Source organism: Lynx canadensis, chromosome D1 (assembly GCF_007474595.2).
Source record: "Lynx canadensis isolate LIC74 chromosome D1, mLynCan4.pri.v2, whole genome shotgun sequence".
Classification (NCBI taxonomy): domain Eukaryota; kingdom Metazoa; phylum Chordata; class Mammalia; order Carnivora; family Felidae; genus Lynx; species Lynx canadensis.
In genome coordinates, this window is record NC_044312.2 from 21,069,357 (window position 1) to 21,092,518 (window position 23,162).

The window sequence follows — 23,162 nt, forward strand, 5'->3', positions numbered from 1 at the left end:
ATAAAAGTGCACCAGAAAACTGAAACAATCACACAAGGAAAGTGATATTAGTTATGAATAAGTATTTGAAAGTCAGAATTAGTTCTGAACATTTTTCTTGATAACTGAAAGGAAAGAGTCATGTTACCTTGGATTTGAGATGCAGCTCTACCACTGACCAACTTTATTACCTTGATTAAATTGCTTAAACCCGTTGAGGCTAAATCTCCTACTAGAAATGGGGGAAATAATACTACGTGCCTAATAGAGTTCTAGTGAGAACTGAAAGAGATAATACATGTAGACCAGCCAACACAATTCTAGCACATACGCACAATAAATGTTAGCTTTTATTAAAACTGTAGTCTAAAAATAAAAAAATCTGTGGTCTGTTCACTATGACATCTCAACAGGACACACTCATCTTGTGAGACCCTGCCTGAGTAGCGTCTGGACTTGCTCCATGACCTATGTTTCTCCTTTCAAAAAAATGTTTTCAGGGGCGCCTGGGTGGCTCAGTCGGTTAAGCGGCCGACTTCGGCTCAGGTCATGATCTCGCGGTCCGTGAGTTCAAGCCCCGCGTCGGGCTCTGTGCTGACGGCTCAGAGCCTGGAGCCTGTTTCGGATTCTGTCTCCCTCTCTCTGACCCTCCCCCGTTCATGCTCTGTCTCTCTCTGTCTCAAAAATAAATAAACGTTAAAAAAAATAAAAAAAAATGTTTTCACAGCAGTCTTGGTATTACAATAGTTACTTTTGTAACCACTACGGGCATATTTGTCATTTCTTTTGTATAGGGGTTAGTAGAATTACCATCATTAAATAAACATTCCACTTTTATTGTGTTAGGTCAGTATCATTGAAAAGTTTTACAGTGTAAACAAAACCAAATAATTTCATAATTAGTAAGAACATTGATTCAAGTTATTCATCCAAATTGACAATATTCTTTTTTATTAATTTTTTTTAACATTTATTTATTTTTGAGACAGAGAGAGAGCATGAACAGGGGAGGGTCAGAGAAAGAGGGAGACACAGAATCTGAAACAGGCTGCAGGCTCTGAGCTGTCAGCACAGAGCCCGACGCGGGGCTCGAACTCACAGACCGTGAGATCACGACCTGAGCCGAAGTCGGACACTTAGCCGACTGAGTCACCCAGGCGCCCCCAAATTGACAACATTCTTAATGGCACACCTACAAGATGATTCTCTCCACACCTTGGATATTTCTAGCGACAAGGAGCTAATCATCTCATAAGCTTGCGTATTTCACCTATGTACATTTTCTAATAAACACTTTCTTTCTATTCTGAAAATAAATCTTTCTACCATATCTGCTTATGATTCCCGAGTCATCACATGGAACAGCGTATATCAAGACTACCAGCCATGCAAGCACTTGAAGACCACATTATATCTCTGTTTCTGTTTCAGTACAAAACTCAGATCTCTGGCATTCATCAAAGCATAATGCTTGAAAGCATTGCAATTAGAATCTCAATTCAGTTTCTTTCTAGCTGTGTAATCTTCAAGATATTTCATCTACTTTTCAGTTTCTTTGTCAAATGCCACCTACTTTATAAGGTTTCTATTGGAGATTAAAAGTAATAATGAATTTAAAATTTAGCATAGCACTTAGCTTGAGGTAAATGTTTACTATGAATTAACTGAATATTAGCTATTCAATCATTTTTCTCAATCATTTTGAGAAGGTTTATAGCCTGCTCCTTTATTTAAAATTTTTTTAATGTTTATTAATTTTTGAGAGAAAGAGAGACAGACTATGACTGAGCAAGGGGCAGAGAGACAAAGAGAAGGAGACACAGAATTCAACGCAGGCTCCAGGCTCTGAGCTGTCAGCACGTAGCCCCATGTGGGGCTTGAACTCATGAATGGTGAGATCATGACCTGAGCCAAAGTCAGACGCTTGACCGACTGAGCCACCCAGGTGCCCTATAGCCAACCCCTTTATTTATACGGGTCCTCTGCTATGGATGCATCTAGTATGTAAATATTTCTCTTTAGGAGTACTGACCTGAAGGACACATCATGATAGGAGATGCATAATAAATAATCATTAACTGTCTTTAATAGTGATGTTTATCACTATTCTGTCTTTAATAGTGATGTTTATTAGAGATAACTGTATAGTCACATGAATGTACAGATAACCTCAAAAGCAACTGACAGGTAATATAATAAAGCCTTGAGAGTGTAACAGACAACCAAAAAAATGATAGAATTGAAGCTCATTCTATCATGTAAGTGATCTTGAAGGAACATTGTTATTTCCCACTTTACAGCATCTCTTTCTGATGATTTTATTGCTATTATTTCATAGCTGGATGATAAATAAGGTTAAAAAACTAATTGCTCCCTCAGAGCTATCTCTATACCTCAAGTACGACATAAGGGAATCTAAAAAAATTTCCAAGGAAGCAATCCAGGGAGAATGAGTGAGTGTAGATCTTGATTGTACAAACCCTATGAGACTCGGTTCTTTATAAGTAGGAGAATTGAAGCTCCTTTGGTTAGAGCACTCTGTGTTCTGCTCAGAGACAGTAAAGGTGAGGTCTTGTTATGACACTTTGTCAAACTTGACTGTGTTCTCAGGTGGACGATGTGAATGTCCAGACTGCTCCAGAATGTATCTAACTGCTCACCTCTGCCCCTCACACATGAGCAGGTCCACACACAGGAGCTTTTCTGGTCTCTGGGAACATCTTTTTCCTAAAATAGACTTATAAACCAAACAGGATTATAGAATTATAGAATTATAGAATATCCAACTGTAAGTAAGGACCAAAGACCTCTGAGAGCCTTTTTTGACCAAGAAGAGGTGATCCAGAACTCAAAAATTCGGCATTGCTAGGAGACACTCTTCAGGTATGACTAGAATTTGTAATAAGAAGCAGGTTGTCAATAGCCTCTCTCCCCCAGGATGTCACTGTTTCCCTCTCTGCTATCTTCAATTTTGTCTCAGTTGCAGGGTGGTATATGAATGACTCATTTTGGCTTGGTCACTCTCTTTGGCGTGTTTTTCAGTGTCACTTGCCACAATTTATGATTGGAATCCCCATTTTGCATGTGACTCTTTCACTTGAAATCTCTTTTTTTTCAATACATGAAATTTATTGTCAAATTGGTTTCCATACAACATCCAGTGCTCATCCCATAACGTGCCCTCCTCAATACCCATCACCCACTCTCCCCTCTCTCCCACCCCCCATCAACCCTCAGTTTGTTCTCAGTTTTTAAGAGTCTCTTATGCTTTGGCTCTCTCCCACTCTAACCTCTTTTTTTTTTTCCTTCCCCTCCCCCATGGGTTTCTGTTAAGTTTCTCAGGTTGAAAGCTCTTGTAGTGGGGCTGATATTAAGTTCTAGTGTCAAAAGGATAGAAAAAGTCTGTTGTCTGATCTCTAAAACTGAATTCTATCTTAACTAGGTGTGCTGTAAAGTCAAGACTGGAAATAACCAGGAAGAAGTAAGACAAAAAGGCTTGTCCTATCTTACTATAAAATGATGTGAACCCATCTAGAAGAGTGTCATTGCTTGCAGTGGATGGCTGTCTTAAAAGCAGAGGCAGAAGGCAGTTTTCCTAGTGATTAGGAGTACGAAGCAGCCTGAATGAAATGAAACCCGTCTGGGTCTCAGCTCTGTCACATGTTAGCTTAGTAACCTTCGGCCACTTGCTGAACTTTTCCAAGCTTCAGTTCCCTGATTTGTACATGAGGATAGTAGTAATAGCTTCTTCTTATAGGTTTACTTAAATGAGTCACATTTGGAAAGTGTTGGGCACAGTCCTTGGAGCACAGTAAATATTCATTAAATGGTATGTATGTATATGCACGTGTCTGTGTATTATTATTGTTGTTGTTATTAAATGAGTAGTGGGAGGAAGAGGTCTCTGTGTCTTCCAGGCACCATACCCTGCTCTTGAATTGTTTGAGCTGTTCTTTGACTTTCCACTATAAGGGTCCCTGTATTTCTTCATCACGGTAACATGAAATTGATGCTTTCTTGCTGTTACTATTTCTTTTGCTTAGTATTTCAGAGTTGCCTCAAGTCTCCTGAGGAAAAGTTAAAAGCACCAGAAGAACCAGAGCAGTGTCACCCAAAAGATATGGGGCTATAAGACCTTTCAAGTCAGGAGGGATGTAATCTGAAGAGGATATGGTCTAAGTCTTTTCAATAATTTGTTTCATAAAACATTTATTTACAAATAGTTACAGAATGCCATCACCAAAGGAAAGCACTTAAAGAAGGAAGTTTAAGATACATACGAGGCGCCTGGGTGGCTCAGTCGGTTGGGCGTCAGCTCAGCTTCAGCTCAGGTCACGATCTCGTGGTTTGTGGGTTTGAGTCCCACGTAGGGCTCTGTGCCGGCAGCTCAGACCCTGGAGCCTGCTTCGGATTCTCTGTCTCCCCCTCTCTCTGCCCCTCCCCTGCTCACATTCTGTGTCTCTCTGTCTCTCAATAATAAACAAATGTTAAAAAATTTTATTAAAAATAAAAAAGATACATAAAATGAGCACTTATTATTAGGGTTTATGTTTTTGCCAGATGCCCTCACAGACATCTCATAAACTTTACTAAGACAGCCAGGATTTAAATGAAATGCTCTGATTTCTAACACATTTCCCCCTCCCCCTCCCCACCTGCTGATTTTTCTAAAGGATAATGAATAGTGGAAGTTTGTTACTCAAAGATATCATGAGAGTATAAAAATACAAAGACGCCTAAGGAGAGGAAATACTAACGAGAGAACTGAACAAACTGAAAAAGGTTTCTCAGCAGGAGAATATTTTGTATATACTCTAAACCTCTGATCTCATCATAGAGAACAGCCATCAGCCTCTCTAACACACTCCTTCCAGGAGTGGGATGGAGTGTGGTGCTGAAATTGGCATTTCTTACTACCTGATATTTTGATATACATCTTGCCATTCATAAGAAGGCTGGTGTTGCCTGTTAAAAACACAATCAAAGCATCCATCAGTGAAAAGCTTGATAATTTGATGTTGGTGTTCAGACTTCGGTGTTGTGGGTTGCGTTCAGAGGTCTGCCTTTCTCACAGCTATGAAGAATCTCTCAGCAGTGACTGAGTTCATCCTGCTGGGCATCCCACACACGGAAGACCTGGAGACCATGCTCTTTGTCCTGTTTTTGGGCTGCTACGTCTTCACTCTTATGGGGAACCTGCTCATCCTACTGGCGATTGTCTCCTCCACTCGGCTTCACACCCCCATGTACTTCTTCCTGTGTCAACTGTCTGTGTGTGACATATTTTTCCCTTCTGTGAGCTCCCCCAAGATGCTCTTCTACCTCTCGGGGAACAGCCGGGCCATCTCCTATGCGGGCTGCATGTCCCAGCTCTTCTTCTACCACTTCCTGGGCTGTACCGAGTGCTTCCTGTACACGGTGATGGCCTACGACCGCTTTGTCGCCATCTGTTACCCTCTCCGCTACACGGTAATCATGAGCCACAGGGTGTGTGCCATCCTGGCCATGGGGACCTCTTTTTTTGGCTGCATTCAGGCCACCTTCCTAACCACTCTCACCTTCCAGTTGCCCTACTGTGGCCCCAATGAGGTGGATTACTTCTTCTGTGATATCCCGGTGATGCTGAAGCTGGCTTGTGCTGACACCTCAGCCCTGGAGATGGTGGGGTTCGTCAGCGTGGGCCTCATGCCCCTCAGCTGCTTCCTTCTCATCCTCACCTCCTACAGTCGCATTGTCTGCTCCATCCTGCAGATCCGCTCTACTGAAGGCAGACGCCGTGCCTTCTCCACCTGCAGTGCCCACCTCACCGCCATCCTGCTTTTCTACATGCCGGTGGTCCTCATCTACCTCAGGCCCACCCCAAGCCCCTGGCTGGATGCAACTGTTCAGATCCTGAATAACCTGGTCACCCCCATGCTGAACCCCTTGATTTACAGCCTCAGGAACAAGGAAGTAAAATCCTCTCTGGGGAAGGTGCTACATCACTTGGGCTTCCTTGCTGACCGATTGTACAGAGAGAACACTAGTTAAGGCTTCAGCTGAACTTTGTAGCGTATATAACAATTTTATGTAATTGTCACACATATTTTTGAATCTGAAAGGACAGGCATTATACCATTTATATAAAATGGATTGTCTCCATTTTACAGTGTGGGGACTAAGATTCTGAGGCCTTAAAGTGGCTTCCCGAAGGACCCATAAAGACTGAATGGCAGAATGAAGACTCTAGGGCTGGTTTCCTGACCCTGGGACTTTTACTGTCTTGAGGAGTTCATACTGCTGATGAAGGAAGGAGGCAGCGCTCCCCAGGAGGCCGAACAACCTGGACCTTCTGCTTCCCAATGTTTATTTTCTGCCTCCTCCTCCACTCCCTCCTCCTCTTCTTTCCTCCTCACCCTGGCACTTCTTCCTCCTGGCTGCGGTGATTGTCTCCTCAAATGCCACATTGGTTAAGCCCTCGCTTTATTGGTCTAGGAGTTGTTGAAACAAAATGGGAGGGGTGCATGCCCAAGGCTTCAAGTAACACCGTAAGAAAACATAAACATGTTGTGCAAAGAGAAAGTCTTCCAGCTGGGGACTGAGGCAGGTCTCTGTGCAAAGCAGAGGTACTTACTGGTGTACCGTCCCCTACAAACCCTATCTGTCAGGCTTAGACCCGGAGCAGCATTTTGATGGGATGAGGATTTGGAAAAGACAGACGGGGAATCCATGGAGGGGTGACTGGGCTGTGATTCCCTTTGAACTTGGCTTTGTGTTGCTCACCACCACCAGGGGGCCATGCTGGGTCCACGCTGTCATTGTGTGGTGTCTTTGGCTTTTCTGTTTACCGAAAAGTTTGGACTTTGGTCCCCATTCCTACAGTTCTTCATTTGGTGGCTGAAATATGCTAAGAATGAAAAATGCGCGATTTCAATATAGTAGACTATTGTTTGTATGACTGGATGCAATGAGAACAGGATTCCACTTGGGGAATACTGTTGCTATGATGTTTATTCTAACGGTGATGTAGAGAGAGAAGACCACTGGGTGGGGGGCAATGGAAGAGGAGGGACAGAGGCAGAGACCAGTTCTCTTCTCCCATCTGTACTTCTCAGAATCAGAGAGCAGCCACGGAACTTGCCAGACCAGACCAGTGCCACTGGGTCTGTGTGCCCTCTACCTGTGGCTGAGCCAGTACAAGCTCCCGTGGCAGAGTAAACTCTTGCCTACTCTCTTCTCGTAGGCTCCTAAAATCCCTCTCAGTGCTGTTTTCTCCCTTGTTTCTCAGCAAACAAGAGCTTAAAAGGGAAGGCGGAAATACATCTGAAGTAATTTCAAATCTAGTGTATCCCAAAGCCTTTCCAAGCCTCTCTGAGTCCATTTGAAGATCTCTTCCCTTTCCTCAGTTTCCTGGTTGTAGCTGCTCAGATCATCAAAGCAGAATAATTTGTAAGAATAAAAGATGAGACACAATGCCGTTTCGTTTTCACTCATTCAGATGTCATTCGAGGACTAACTCTGTGCCAGGGGTGGGGAATGCAGAGCTGAACAAGACACGATTCTACCTGAAAGAAGTCAGAGTCCACCAGAGAAAATAAACAGATTTGCAACTAATTAGAACATCCCCTGATAATGCTGGCAGCTCTTGTGTCTCTAGGTAATGTCTAACACCTTTCCGCCTAAGCAGGGCCCAGCCTGGGGTGTGGAGGCCCAGGGAGGGTTTGATGGTGGAATGAGACTTTTCTGTATTCTATGATTGAAGGGACAATGTAAGGAGAACTTGAGAAAAAATATCAATTTGAGAAACCCCAAATCAGGTAGGCCACTTAGCAAAATATTGAATCCACAGGGGCAAAGACAGAGAATCAAGATCCAAGAGCAGCGAGGCCAGAGAAGAACAAGAATTTTAAAGCAGAGGGTCCAGAGAATGTTTTGAGCAGAAGTGGGTTACCGCAGCAAGGTCATGTGAAACACTGGACCCAAGCATGGGCCAGGAGTGGCATCCAAGACCTGACTCCAGGTGGATTCTAGATTCTTGAAAGGTGTCCCTGTTCATCCCAAACCTTTTTGCAACACACCATTGTAGTCTCCAGTCACTTTTGGCTCCTTTCTAAATTTGTTTTACATATAACCAATGCCCGTCGTGAATTTCACTTACGTATTTTGTTTTACCTACAGTTCCTGGCGAGAGAAACTACGATGTGGGCATCACAAGCGGACACGTATGGTATGGACATTAACAGTGGAGCTGAGCTGATGGCTCTTACCCAGCACTGGGGGGATGTGAAGACAGGTGTTCAAGGGCATGTTCACAGGAGTAGTCCTGTTCTGTGTGTTCCTTGCTCTCCCTGGGACCCTGATGATTTGTTGTAAATCAAATTGATTGAAATTAAAAAAAAGTCAGAAATTAATGCTTTCAATATTTGACTTGCAATTTTTGGTATGTCAAAAACACTGGCTTTACCTTTACAAAAATAATTATTCAAGCTAAAAGAGTATTTATGTTTTGCCAGTTCATCTGGGGTAAGAAGAACATTAGTGCCTGTGGTTATTGGACTTCTAAATTGGTGAGAAATAACCTAGTGACATCAAATGACATCATCATCAATGACAACATCAAAAAGACATCATCATCTCGTTGGAAGTATTTTTAACATGTTTTTATTAAATAGTAAGCATTTAGAAAAGAATTAAAAATATGTAAAGTATAAGGAACTCTGATACAATGAACACCTGGGTGCTACTACCTAGTTTAAGGCAGAGAGCAGTGTCAGTGCCTTGAATGTTCTCAGTAGACCCCAGCCTGATTCCTTACCCTCACTCCCTCTAGAAGTCATCACTCTCTTGAGTTTGGTGGTTATTATTCCTTTGTTTTTCTTTAGGTTTCACCCCTATATTTGTGTCTCTCAACAGCCTATGGCAATATTTGAACTTTATATTAACTTAATTCTATTGAAATTTGCTATTTTTCATTTAAATGTTACTCTTTTGACATTAATGTCTTTGCATGGGAAGTTAATTCGTTACCGCCAAGGTGCAGAATTCCATTGTATGAATATATCAGCATTTATTCTCTGTTGTTGTTTTTTACTTATAACTTAAACGTGAATTTCCAGAATATAAGAATGCTTTTCTTTTAAACCGCCACAATGTTTGGAGGGTTCTTTATACATCTCAGTACATATAGATATGACACAAAGATACCATCACCAGCCTCCCTTTATGATTTCCTTCTATCAGGGAAAAGAGAAAATGAAAAATTTTATTTAGTTGGGATTTTCCCAATAGCAGACCCTGAGACAAAGGTTTGAAGATAAACAATTTATCTGGAAGATGATTCCAGAAGACATGATAAAAGAGAGGGAAAGTGACACAGGGAAAGGACAGTCAAACAAGCAAGTGTCAATGAATGGGTTACCACTGTGAGGAACTGTGGCTCAATAGCACAAGGGATCCTCTGAAAAAATGGTGTTTAGCAACCTCTGAATTGTCCTACTGAGTTGCAAAGGAATCTGGAGTATTTTTATACCAATTCCTGCCCCACTTTTGTTGGTGGATTAATTATCACACGTGTCTGGTCCGCCCCATGTATGTTGACTGAATAAAGTTCCTTGGCCAGAGACTATTCCCAGGCAGAAGGCACGGGGAGTCCACAAAACCTAAGGGCACTATCTGAAGGTGGGCTCTGGAGTGGGGTGAGGGAATGTGGACCAAGGTGCTAGAAATGTTATGGTCATAATTATTTCACTTCTAAACTAGCATCTTTCCAAAATGCAAACCACACAATACTACCCTGCTTTTTTTTTTTTTTTTTTAAATAATGTTTATTTTTGAGTGAGAGAGGGAGAAAGAAGAGAGGAAGGAAGGGACGGAGGGTCCAAAGTGTCAGCTGTGCCCACAGCCTGATGCAGGGCTCAAACTCAGGGACCGTGAGATCATGACCTGAACAGGTCAGACACTTAACTGACTGAACCACCCTGGTGCCCCAATATTACTATGCTTCTGTTAGGACCTCCAACAATTGTTTATTGCTTATAGGTTAAGTTTTAATAACTTAGTAAAGTATCTGTAGAATTAACGATCAGATCCAACCCACCTCTTTAGTCTCCTCAAAGCCATACATTCACCCAGTAACATATACATCTCTCTCTCTCATACACACTCTTTTCTAGCTAAACTTTCCTTGTCACCCCCTAAAGGTACTTCTTTACATTATTTATTTATTGTCTTGTTCATTTAAACATATATGTATTGAGTAATTACTATGCTAAGCACTGGAATTATAAATATCTCTAAGTCATATTCTTAAGAAGCTCATAGCTAAACATGGGAGGTAGATATACACACGATTAAAATCAAATATAGTAAAAAGGGAGAGGGAAACAAACCGAAAGAGACTCTTAATTATAGAGAACAAACTGAGGGTTGATGGAAGGGGGGAGGTGGGGTATGGGTTAGATGGGTGATGGGTACTAAGGAGGGCACTTGTTATGATGAGCTCTGCGTGTTGTATGTAAGTGGTGAACCACTGAATTCTACTCCTGAAACCAATATTGCACTGTATGTAAACTGATGAATTTAAATGAAAAATTGAAAAAATATATAATAGATATTTAATGAAAAATATAAACTAGACTACTAAAATGAAAACAGAAATGATTAATCTTGTACAGATGTTGAAGAAGCTTCCAAAAAAACATTTCAAATATACTCATTCATAATTTTGTGCCTTCATAAATATATTCTCCCGTCTTGGGATGCCCTTCCCTGATTCCTCTGCTAAAAAAACTTCTACTCATCCTTCATAGCCCAAGCTGAATAATCACTTTCTTTGTGAAATTTCTTTATCCTCGACACAATTAAGTTCCTATTTCTCTGTGTTTCAATTTTAGATTATGACATAAAGTATCACTTCGTGTGGAAAAAAAAGATTGGCAATGTGACCTTAAAGGGTTAACAGCTAACGACATGAAGAGAGGTGAAGAAAGGGAGACAGATGGCTACTTACAGTTCAGAACTATCCAACCCCTCATTTGTTGCATTAATAAATCAAAGTGTGAAGTCTAGATGACATTTTGTCATTGGCTAGGACCTCAGTCTATGTATGTTGTTAGATGTTATTAAGCATCTGCTAGGAACAGACTCACGTTCTACTTTGAGAAAAATGGCAACCGTTTATGCCAACAGAAGTAAGGGAATCAGATATGGTTTAAATTTTATCTTACCATGTAGGCACTTCATGTCTTTTAAGTTACTTAACTAACTTAAATTGTCAGATTCTAATTGGTAAGTGGAGATACTTAAGCCTACTTCACTGAATTGTAAAGATTGACTTGGATGTGTCTTTAAATCACCTAACATTGTATCTGGAACATGATAAATATGTTACCTTCTCCTTTTTGTCTCTTAAAAAATGCATTTCTTTAAAAGAGCAGGGTTCACACCTTTTGGGATGAGCACTGGGTGTTGTATGGAAACCAATTTGACAATAAATTTCATATATTGAAAAAAAATTTTTTTTAAATAAAAATAGGAAAAAAATAAAAAAAAATAAAAGAGCAGGGTTCAGTGTACGGTTTTTCTTTGGAAACAATTCCTCAAGACTATTAATGGCAGAGAGCAGTGTTTAAGAACAGTGTTTGAGAGTGTGCTGGGCTTTGTAGCCAGGCAGATCAGGGTTTAATTTCCCTGCTGGCCACTTGTCATTTCTGTGGTGTCAGGCAAACTCTCTTCAAATGTAATGTGAGAAAGATATAAGTACCCAACTCAGAAGGTCACTGTAAAGATTCAATGGTGTCATCCATGCAAAGGGCTTAGTGTAGGGCTTAGCATATAATAAGTTCATGGTAAAAGTCAATACTGTGTATAATATGGCATTTTAATTTAATGTAATACACTCATTTCATACATTAATTTTCAGTTATGTAATATTTTGGATTGAGGCAAAATTGATGAGGTTTTTGTGTCCAATTCTGGTTCTCACAATTATTTTTTGTTCATTTGAAGTCACTGAACTGTTGACCCTTGAGTATATGATCTCAAAAAAGCTGTAGATAACGGAATTAATATCAGAATTACACAGTTTATCTCAATCTAATAGCTATTTGGGCTTTGGCTATAGCTAGCAAATTGTAGGCAGATATAAACAAAAGACTTAGGAAAGAAGACAAAACAAAACGAAACAAAACATCCTGTTCCCAATTTGCCAAAAAAGTAAACAAGATACAAAGCACTCAGGAAATATCAGCAATGCCGCTGCTGCTTCTAAATACTACCCAGAAATTGAGAATCTGTGGAAGCAATTTAAAAGAACCAAAAATATAGGGTCAAAGGTTATATTAGCTTAATTTTTTGTAATGTTTTTATTTATTTTTGAGACAGAGAGAGACAAAGCGTGAGCAGGGGAGGGGCAGAATGAGGGGGAGACACAGAATCCAAAGCAGGATCTGGGCTCTGGGCTGTCAACACAGAGCCCAACACGGGGCTCGAACCCACGAACCACGAGATCATGATCTGAGCTGAAGTCAACGCTCCACCAACTGAGCCACCCAGGCGTCCCAATGGATTAAATGGGACTTAGATTAAAGAAGAAAGCTGGTAGACTTACTGCATTATAACCATACAATGGAAAGGATGAACTGAAACTTCCATCAGGAAATGTTTGAGATACCAAGAAAACGTAAAAGCTTGCTGTGATTAGCTGAGATTTATAGAGCCTTTGTGGTGAGCTAACACCGGGCTGGGTCCTCTGCATGCCCAACTCATTTCATTTGTACAGTAACCTATGAAGTGACAGCTCGTTATTATCCCTATTCTACGGTTCAGAAAAATGAGACGGAGAGCTTGAGCAGCCCGGTCAAAATCATATGTGTCGTGTATGCATACTCCAGCTAGCTAACTGTGCCTCCTCTCCGTTATGGGCTCAATTGTCTTCTCCCAAAATTCAATATGTTGCAGCACTAACCCCCCCCCCAGTACCTCAAAATGTGACTGTGTTTGGAGTTAGGACCTCTACAGAGGTGTCTCAGTTTAATGAGGCTGTTAGGCTCAGCCCTAATCCAATGTGACTGGTGTCTTTAGGACACAAGAAAAGCTGGAGACACAGAGACACCCAGGGATATACGTGCAGAGGAGTGACCACTGGAAGGGACAGTGGAAGGATGGCCATCTACAAGCCAAGGAGAGAGGCAGGAACTGATCCCTCTGTGTCCCCTCAGTGGAAGTCAAAACTTCCAGCCCTTTGATCTTAGATTTCTATCCTTCAGAACTGTGAGAAAATAAATTTTCTGTTGTTTAAGCCACCCAGTCTGTAGTGCTTGGTTACCATAGCTCTGGTAACCCAATACACGCTCAAGCCCAGCTCAGCTCTAATGCCCCTTTTGTACAATGTATCGTTTTGTGACTGATAAAAACACATCCTTTTTGTGTTCATGCCTATTAACATCATTGTTTGAAACTCAGAAAATGGTCTTTATTTCTCAAAGTAGGTAATGGAAAGTCCCAGAAAAGAAACACATTTTCAAAACTTTTCTTATGCTTACCTCAAACTACAAGATTTCTCTAAGGGAATTATTGAGACGAGAACATTTTAGCTAATTAATCTCAAAGGAAGTCATTCCTATGAGATGCTTCTCATGCTCATTATGACTTCGGCTTTTTTTTTTTTCCCTCTAATTTTTGTTCCCCACTTGTGAGTGACGTAATAGGGAAATGTGAATTAATGAGACAGGAAACTGGCTTAGGAACTGCAAAAGCCTTATTAGAGTGTTTATGGCCTTGGGTCCCCTCTGCAATTATTATTCCAAGGAAAAACTAAGTGTGAGCACCACACACATAACATGCATACACACACAGAGAACTCACAGCCGCCTTGTTAAACATGTACTCATGCACAACTTCATTCACATCAGTTTTTCTAGCATCTCCAAGATGAGGCTGATTCCTCCTAAATCACTGAAATGATTGATTGAGAGAGAGAGAGAGATCATAGGACATTATCTTCCTTGTGAGAGTTAGTGATAAAATGCCACTTGCCAGTTAGGATGAGTTAAACAGTCTTCACGGACAGTGAAAACATGGACTCTTTAATGTCAAGGCTTTAAATGCCTACCTATTCTAAGTGCAGAATCTTCTTACTTAAAGAAGCATCAGTGGAATCTGTCAATCACATTTCAGTGCTCAGAGCTGGCTTTGCCCAGCGCAGGGTGAAAAGCATGAATTAAAACAAGGCAGTTAGACTGAACAGCAGGGCCAGAGTAAGCAATTTGATACTCTGAAGTTCAAGAGGGAATGCAGAAGGCTGAATTAGCGACTGTGACAGTTCTCACGGCTTGAATTAACTGGCTCCTTGCTGACTGTTTCCATCAGTGTGCACTGTGAGGGTTCATCATCTCGCATGTTTCTGCCCTGCCGATTTTGAAATCAGATTTAGGAGCACTTTACATTCTTAGTTATTTTTAGGGCACTAAGGAATATGTCATTACCTTAAACACACACAAAGAAACACACATCTGCACGCACACATATAATTAATGGGAATAATGATAATTTTGATAAAATACTGATTGAATGAAATCTGTGGGTTTTTTTTTATTTTTTTTTCAACGTTTATTTATTTTTGGGACAGAGAGAGACAGAGCATGAACAGGGGAGGGGCAGAGAGAGAGGGAGACACAGAATCGGAAACAGGCTCCAGGCTCTGAGCCATCAGCCCAGAGCCTGACGCGGGGCTTGAACTCACGGACCGTGAGATCGTGACCTGGCTGAAGTCGGACGCTTAACCGACTGCGCCACCCAGGTGCCCCAAAATCTGTGGTTTTTAAATGCTTATTTATTTATTTTGAGAGAGAGCATGTGCACAAGTTGGGGAGGAACAGACAGAAAGGGAGACAGAGAACCCCAAGCAGGTTCCGTGCGCTCAGCACAGGGTCTGATGCGGGGCTCAATCTCCCGAACCTTGAGACCATGACCTGAGCTGAAACCAAGAGTCGGGCACTCAATTGACTGAGCCACCCAGGCACCCCAAAATCTGTCTTTTTTTTTAAGTTTATTTTTGTTCATTTTGAAAGAGAGAGATAGAGAGGAGGCGGGGGGAGGGACAGAAAGCGAGAGACAGAATCCCAAGCAGGCCCCACGTGCTATCAGCACAGAGCCCCACTCAGGGCTCAAACTCACAAACCTTGAGATCATGACCTGAGCTGAATTCAAGAGTCAGATGCTTTACCGACTGAGCCACCCAGGCACCCCTGAAATCTGTTAGTTTTAACTAAGTATCATAAAAATCCAATAAACAAACTATCACTAGCAAGATAAAGAGATGGTCTTAACATCCCTTTAAGAGGCTAGAGATGGATGAGACCTTAAGTATCACATAAGGTAATCATGTTATTTTATGTATGATGAAACAGTAGGACCCTGAGAGGCCAAACCACATACATAAAATAACGCGGGACCAACCAGTGAGAACAAAGTGAGGGGCTCTGCTATTTAGAGTTACTTCACTCAAAGGAATGATTGGGATATAGGATTTAATGGATTTAGGATTTAAATCTTCCATTGATCTTGTCTGCCTTAGAATGAATTTTTACAATGATCTCTGTATTTGTCTCATCCACCCCATAGATTGTTGATGCCCGGAGAACAGGCTCTGTATGCCTCCTATGTCTTATACCTCTGGTCCCATGCAGTGGTTCAGCACAGGCCTGAGCACAGCGGAAAGACGATCACTATTTGTAATATTGAATTGGATATCCCCATGTTAATGATATCCCTATGTAGCCTGGGCCTCAGTCCTCTGCCAATTTCATTGTCTACAGAGTTAAGTGTATCTACTTGGAAACCAATGGCAAATAGAATTAATGGGGAAAAATTTAGACTGGACCACACAAGACAAGGTGGTCTAAATGCATCACAATTATATCTTAGTTGTATATCATAATTATTAAATTGAACTTTTGAGCTGGAAGGGAACTCAGGCATCCTTATATAAATACTTCTCCCAAAAATGAGGAAAGAGACCTAAGTAGTTAAATGAGTACATGGAAATGAGTGTACTAAATTGGGAATTTTGTTCTCCATCCAGGGATCTGAAGCCTAAATAGATTTTCTCCTATTTTAATTCAATTAGGTATTAATTTAGCAAACATTCTTTGAGACTCTGTTAAGTACTTTACCAGATACAATGGAGAATAAAAAATGAATGTGACAGAGGTCTTTATGTATTTTATATATTAACTATAAAACAAATTATATATTATCTGTCAAGAAAAATAAAGCTTAAATATTAAGTAGGTTCAAATGAGAGAGGTTAATTTGATGTGGGAATATCAGGGTGAGCCTGAAGGAGGGGACAACATATAAACTGAGTCTTACTGGCTAATAGGATTTGAAAATTTGGGCATGGAGTAACCATTAGAGGAAAATTTAGGAGAGGCTAAGTAAGGCATAGAAATGTCAAGAAAATAAGAAAAATGCTATTCTTTTTTTTCTTTAGCTAAAAAAATCAGTAATATATAATATTTAACATTGTATTACATATTTATAATAAGTATCTTATTACAAAATAATGTGAATTATTCTTATATATCATATTGTATGTATATACAAGGTATGTATACATATATAATAATATTATACATTATTTTTATTTTATACTAAATATAGTGTGGTATTTTTATAGTATTTAAAATGTTTATGGCATAGTGTTATATAACACATTTATATTCACTTGGCAGAAGCCATGCTAAAAGCATTAGGTCTGTTGTAAGAATCTAAGGAAAAAGAAACAGCAGGTTTAAAATTAATTGCTAGGCTATCTCTCTGTGTGCTCTTTTCTACCCTTGGTTTCCATGGAGACCATCTAGAGAGGACCCAGTGAGTCAGCAACAGACCCAACCTGGTTTGCCCAAGCCTGTGAAATGAGGTATAAGCTTTTAGGTCAGTGAAAATGTTGCAAGTGAAATAACACACTGGTCAGACAATTTTCAAAGTTTATTAAACTTAATTAGATCTATTATCTTCCCTTGTAATTCTACTCCTAGCCATCGTGTTCTCAGGTCTTTGAATCACTAGGTATACACATATAACTGATGTCACTGATGTGGCTCTCTTGGGGAGCCACAGTTTAAGGTGATTTCAAACATACTAAGAGGATATGTGGAGGATAAACTGTAGTTTATGCTACAAACTAACTTCCTCCCTCCCTCCCTTCCTTCCTTCCTTTTTTTGCCATTCTGTATACAATGTGCAAAATGTCACTTCCTTTACTTTCCTTTAACTAAGCTTATTTTTATCTTGAACCTCCATTTCTACCAAATGCTAGAAAAAATATTCTAGTTACATTCAAGCCAGTGACATTCAAGTCGCATTTGTTATATTCAAGTTGCAAAGTTGTTATATTCAAGTTACAAACCCAGTCTATTTATTTATTTAAATTAATTTTTTTAGAGAGAGAGAGAGAGAGAGCGTGTGAGCGGAGAGATGGGCAGAGGGAGAGAGAGAGAGAGAGAAAATCTTAAACAGGCTCCACACTCAGCCCAGATCCCAATGCGGGGCTCAATCCCACCGCCCTAGGATCATGACCCCAGCTGAAGTCTGACCAAGAGTCAGACGCTCAACTGACTGAGCCACCCAGGTGCCCCAAACCCAGTCTATTTTAAACTTTCTGCCCTCATCCTTCATTTTCTCAGAATTGATTCTAAACTTTGGGACTTTTTTTTTTTTTTTGGTGTGGCGGGAAGGGACTTACTTAACACTATAGCATTGGTGGGGAGGAAGGTCCACTCCTCCACTTCGATACCCCTTCTCTTGGTCTCCTTTGATATGCACAATGCCCTGTGGTTGTCATCTATATCTGTCCCCACAACTACTAGGATTGATCCATTCTTCTTATGATTTTTTTTTAAACAGGCTTTACTTTATTTTTCTTGTATAAAACTATGTTGTGGCCACAGCTGGAGCCTGGGTCCTCTATGCGGAGACTCTGGTGTGGGTCTTTACAAGATGGTCAGTGAATTTCTGATAAGGAGACTTGGTGAATACAGTCTCTTTCCAGAGGGGAGGGGTGAGACAGCTGTATGTCTTGAAAATGGAATCGGAAGTGACCTTGGTGAAGCTGCCTGGGATGGCAGTGCAGCCCCTGGCCAAGCTGTGGCAGTCGTCAATACCGGCCATCATCAGTAGCTTCTTGGGCACAGGGGCTGAGACAATGCCAGGGCCTCTAGGGGCAGGGATGCAGTGTACCAGCACAGAGCCCCAGTGGCTGGTCATCTTGCAAGGGACAGTGGGGGGCTTTCTGATCTTGTTCCCCAGCAGTTTCCACATTGACATCCAATACAGAGACTGCTTTGAATTGATGACTTTTCTTCAAAATTTAATCATTATAGTTACTTTAAAATTTCATTAATTAACCTGTAAACATAATCTACTGGTAATTTTAAAGGTTCATTTTATTTATTTTTTATTTTTAAATGTTTATTTGTTTTTGAGAGAGACACACACAGAGAACATGAGCGGGGAAGGGGCAGAGGGAGGGAGGGAGACACAGAATCCGAAGCAGGCTCCAGGCTCCGAGCTGTCAACACAGAGCCCGCCACGGGGCTCAAACCCTGAACTGTGAGATCATGACCTGAGCCAAAGTTGACCGTTCAACCCACTGAGCCACCCAGGTGCCCCCAAAATAAAGTTTATATGTGCCTTTTCTGTTTTTTCCAGTAATCATCTTTACAGATGTATATCTCTTCTCTTAGTCTTTTCAGAGAGCCAGATTTTAGCATTGCTGATCCCTTTTCCTTTTGCTTTCTCTCCTTCATCAATTTATGCTTATTTCATTTATTTTATTTTATTATTATTATTTTTTTAGTTCTTTGAAAACTATAACGCTCTTGTACATGAAAGGTGAATAGTTCTCACATTTCAAGCATCTGGTCTCAAGTGGCAAGTTTCTTGATTACCCCTCCTAGAAGAGAAATTCCAGATTCTGCAAACGTGTCTTGGGCATAGTGGTAAAAATTCTTAATAAATATTTGTTGTTTAATATGTTAATACCATTCCAGAAAACCCATGTGGAGAACAAGTCCTAGTTGAGGGAAGCCAGCTTTGCCAATTGACAGAGCTGCTTGTTGGAGAGTCTGATCATGGAAATTATATTTCTAAATCAAAATACTAGAAAACAACACCCGAAAGTTAGGAAAAGAGCTATGGAGAACAATTCAAGAGAAAGTACTTGAAACTGGATATTCAAAAGCCTGAGCTATAATATAGTTGTTACTTTTAATTCTACTATTATACCCTGAAACTGGGAAAATGCTTTCTACATTTGTCCTAATATTGAGCTGTACCCCTCTGCTTTTCTCTCACTTCCTTAGGTCAACCACAGAAATAGAAAGTACAGATAAGATTCTATCTTGTTCACCTTGCAGTAATCCCACAAGAGGCAACATGAGCATATTCTGTTTCAACTAGGTCATTTATTTACTTCTAATTACTCCTTTTATTCAACAACCCCCTTGAATCAGAGTTCACTCAGGAATGGGATCCCAACGGCCTCCAAGGGCATTTACATTTCCACGTAAGAGAAAACAATGTGGCTATTAGTATCTTGGAATAAATCTTTGAAGAAGACAGAGGTACATTTCAGCTTTATATCATTTAACCTGAGTTTATTTCACTAAGAAGAAAGGGATTCTCAGATAATGGGAGGAGATCCCTGACCCAGGTTTACCATGTGACATCAAAGGCAAATTTGGGCAGAAGATCCTGGAGAGACAGATGGTGAAAGGATCAAATCTCCTCCTTGTCAGTAACGTTAATAAGTGCTATCTTCATCTTGTTCTTTCTACTCCTCTTTACTTTCTCATATGTCCAGGAGAGAGCAGAACTTGGAGTCCTTGCTTTACAAATGGTCTCAGAGTTCAGGATGAATAGGAACATGGAGCTATTAAGCACAAAAATAGGACATTATTTGCTTGGTTTGTCTTTCAACTCATCATGTTGGCCCACCAACTCAAAAACTCCACCCTTGTTATTGCCTTTATAACCAATGATTTGGGCTTGATTCAAAATGGTTATAAAAGATTAGATATTCTAAATGAGCCTAGACCTGGACACCTTCAGTCAAGAGGAGTCACTGTAATATATGACTCCTCTTGACAAAACATCCAGGACTTTGGGGGAGGTAGTATAGATTATGTGCAGCTCTTATCTCGGGTCTGGTCACCTATTAGAGTACAGTGCAGAACTTCTTCCTGGGTACAGATGCCATGAAGGTCAACAGAGAAATTCTAAATATTCAGAAGAATAGTGCCAAGCAGGAACAAGTATACGCTCATGCTTCTTTTTTCATTAAAAAAAATTTTTTTAATGTTTATTTATTTTTGAGAGAGAGATGGAGTGTCAGTGGGGAAGGGGCAGAGAGAGGGAGACACAGAATCCAAAGTGGGATCCAGGCTCTGAGCTGTCAGCACAGAGCCTGATGTGGGGCTTGGACTCACGAACCGTGAGATCATGACCTGAGCTGAAGTCGGACACTCAACCGACTGAGCCACCAGATGCCCCTATGATTGTGCTTCTTTACAAGGTTGTATGGGGACTAATATCTGATGGTTTCATGTAAGTCCTTAGACAAGACAAAATAACTGAATGTTATCCAATTTTACCAATCATTGAGTGAGTCAGTTCACTGCTTCATTCATCAAGCGTTTATTAAGAACCTACTCTGTGCTAGGCATGGTTTTCTGCACTGAGGGTACAGCAGTGCACATCAAGAAGTGTTTACTCCCCAGACTTTATATCTTAGTGCCTAGGTGGTGGTGTTGGTGTTGCAAGACGGGGAGACAGGTTGGCTTTCCATTGCTTTCTAAGGAGGAGCAGGAACATTTTTCAGAGCCTGGTGACATCAACAGGAAAACTGTGAATAACCCTGGGACAAAATTTGACGAGACCAGTGATGTCACAGTCCACCACAGATACATCTGGTGGAAAGACTGATGGTGTCAGGAGAAAAAACACATTTAGATCCCGAGTTCTGCCATTTCTAACAACCTCAATTTAGAAGAGGTGTTTATGGTCAGATGTTTTCTTTTTTTTTTTTTAATGTTTTTATTTATTATTTTTTGAGACAGGGAGAAACAGAGCATGAACAGGGGAGGGTCAGAGAGAGAGGGAGACACAGAATCTGAAACAGGCTCCAGGCTCTGAGCTGTCAACACAGAGCCCGACGCGGGGCTCGAACTCACAGACCGCGAGATCATGATCTGAGCCGAAGTTGGCCGCCCAACCGACTGAGCCACCCAGGCGCCCCGAGATGTTTTCTTTTCTATAGATTCATGTCAAAAACTTAAAGTGAGGGTTCAATGAACTGAGATCATGGTGTGTCAGCATTTCCAACTGTAAAGCCGTGATTGTTCCACCCTTATGGCTCTCAAAAAAAAAAAAAAAAAAAGAGAGGGAGAGAAAATCTAATGCTGCCCATAGTAGTGGTCAATAAATACAGCAAGTCTCAAGTTGTAGTTTATATCGCAAGATATGAAATGCCCCTGGTTGATTCTGAGGGTTCTTATATCCCTCTTCTCTGAGGGAGCACACGTCTGTGTGGGCCCTGTCCTTCCCTTTGAAAATCTTTGCTCTAAGATGCTTTTTTAATTAATCTTTATTCATTTTTGAGAGAGAGAGAGAGAGAGCGCGCAAGTGGGAGAGGGGCAGAGAGAGGAACACACAGAATCTGAAGCAGGTTCCAGGTTCCACACTGTCTACACAGAGCCCGACATGGAGCTTGAACCCACAAACTGTGAAATCATGACCTGAGCCAAGTTTGGATGCTTAACCAACTGAGCCATCCAGGCACTCCTAAGATGCTTGTGTTTTAAATATTGTTTTAATAAGGGATCTTTACATTTAGAATCAGCATAATAAAAATTTTTGGTACAGAAACTATTAAGTTTTCTATGGGAACTATATTCTAGTTAAAATGCCTTGTAATATGGACCATAAGCAATTTTCCCTTAATTTGGAACCAAAATGCCATCATTTCAATTACTTATTTCATTTCCCCAGTATGTTTGCTGACATCATGTCCTCTGCTTCCTTTTCAAAAACTCCCCTAGAACCGGCTCTCATGGAGAAGAATTGCTCGGTGGTGACTGAATTCATCCTGTTGGGAATTCCACACACAGAGGGGTCGGAGACTATAGTTTTTGTCTTGTTCTTGCCCTTCTAGGCCTGCACCCTGCTGGGAAATGTGTCTATCCTCATGGCTGTTCTTTCTTCCACTCGCCTTCATGCACCCATGTATTTTTTCCTGGGGAACTTGTCTGTTTTTGACATGAGTTTCTCTTCTGTGACCTGTCCTAAAATGCCACTGTACCTTACTGCCCTCCTCATTTTGTATAAGAACTGTGTCTCCCAGGTCTTCTTCTTCCATTTCCTTGGCAGCATTGAATGCTTCTTGTGTACTGTGATGGCCTATGGCCACTTTGCTGCTATCTGTTAACCTCTGTGGTAGGCAGCCATCATGAACCGTAGACTCTGTGGGGCCCTGGCTGTGGGCACATGGGTGTTGGGGTATATCCATTCCAGCATTTTGACTTTGCTCACCTTCACTTTGCCATGCTGCGGTCCCAATAAGTGGACCACTTCTTCTGTGATATTCCAGCACTCCTGCCATTGGCCTGTGCTGATTCATCCTTAGCCCAGAGGGTGAGTTTCACCAATGTTGGCTTGGTATCTCTCCTCTGCTTTTTTCTAATCCTTCTATCCTACACTCGCGTCACCATCTCCATCTTGCATATTCGTTCAACCGAGGGCTGCCGCCGGTCCTTCTCCACTTGCAGTGCCCACCTCATTGCCATCCTTTGTGCCTATGGGCCCATCATCACTGTCTACCTGCAGCCCACACCCAACCCCATGCTGGGAACTGAGGTTCAAATTCTGATGAATCTCGTAGGACCAATGGTGAACCTTTTAATCTATACCTTGAGGAATAAGGAAGTTAAAACAGCCCTGAAAACAATTTTGCACAGGACAAACCACGTTTCTGAGAGATAGCAAGAGTGGATGGATGGGTTGACGACATGGAATTCTTCCTGGCCCAACATGCGAAATACTTTTCTGGAATCCTCACATGGATTGCTGAAATTTCAGCACATGCTGAATGGCATGGCTCACTCTATCACAATACTTCATTGCTTTGTCTATTTGATTTTCTTGTA

At 41.0% G+C, this 23,162-nt stretch overlaps 1 protein-coding gene, 1 long non-coding RNA gene and 1 pseudogene across 2 annotated transcripts; all 3 read left to right on the forward strand.

Annotated features, from left to right (window-relative positions):
* The first annotated feature begins 5,055 nt into the window (after positions 1 to 5,055).
* LOC115526202 (olfactory receptor 149-like) lies at positions 5,056 to 6,009 on the forward strand. Its single transcript, XM_030333684.1, has one exon. The coding sequence runs from the start codon at positions 5,056 to 5,058 to the stop codon at positions 6,007 to 6,009; it is 954 nt and encodes a 317-aa protein (XP_030189544.1).
* An 11,899-nt stretch (positions 6,010 to 17,908) lies between these two features.
* On the forward strand, positions 17,909 to 21,545 carry LOC115525631. The gene is made up of 3 exons (XR_003972410.1): positions 17,909 to 18,019; positions 20,340 to 20,346; positions 21,532 to 21,545. It is a non-coding gene; the product is annotated as an uncharacterized LOC115525631 (long non-coding RNA).
* Positions 21,546 to 22,069: 524 nt separating this feature from the next.
* Positions 22,070 to 22,998, forward strand: LOC115525630 (annotated as a pseudogene).
* Positions 22,999 to 23,162: the final 164 nt, after the last annotated feature.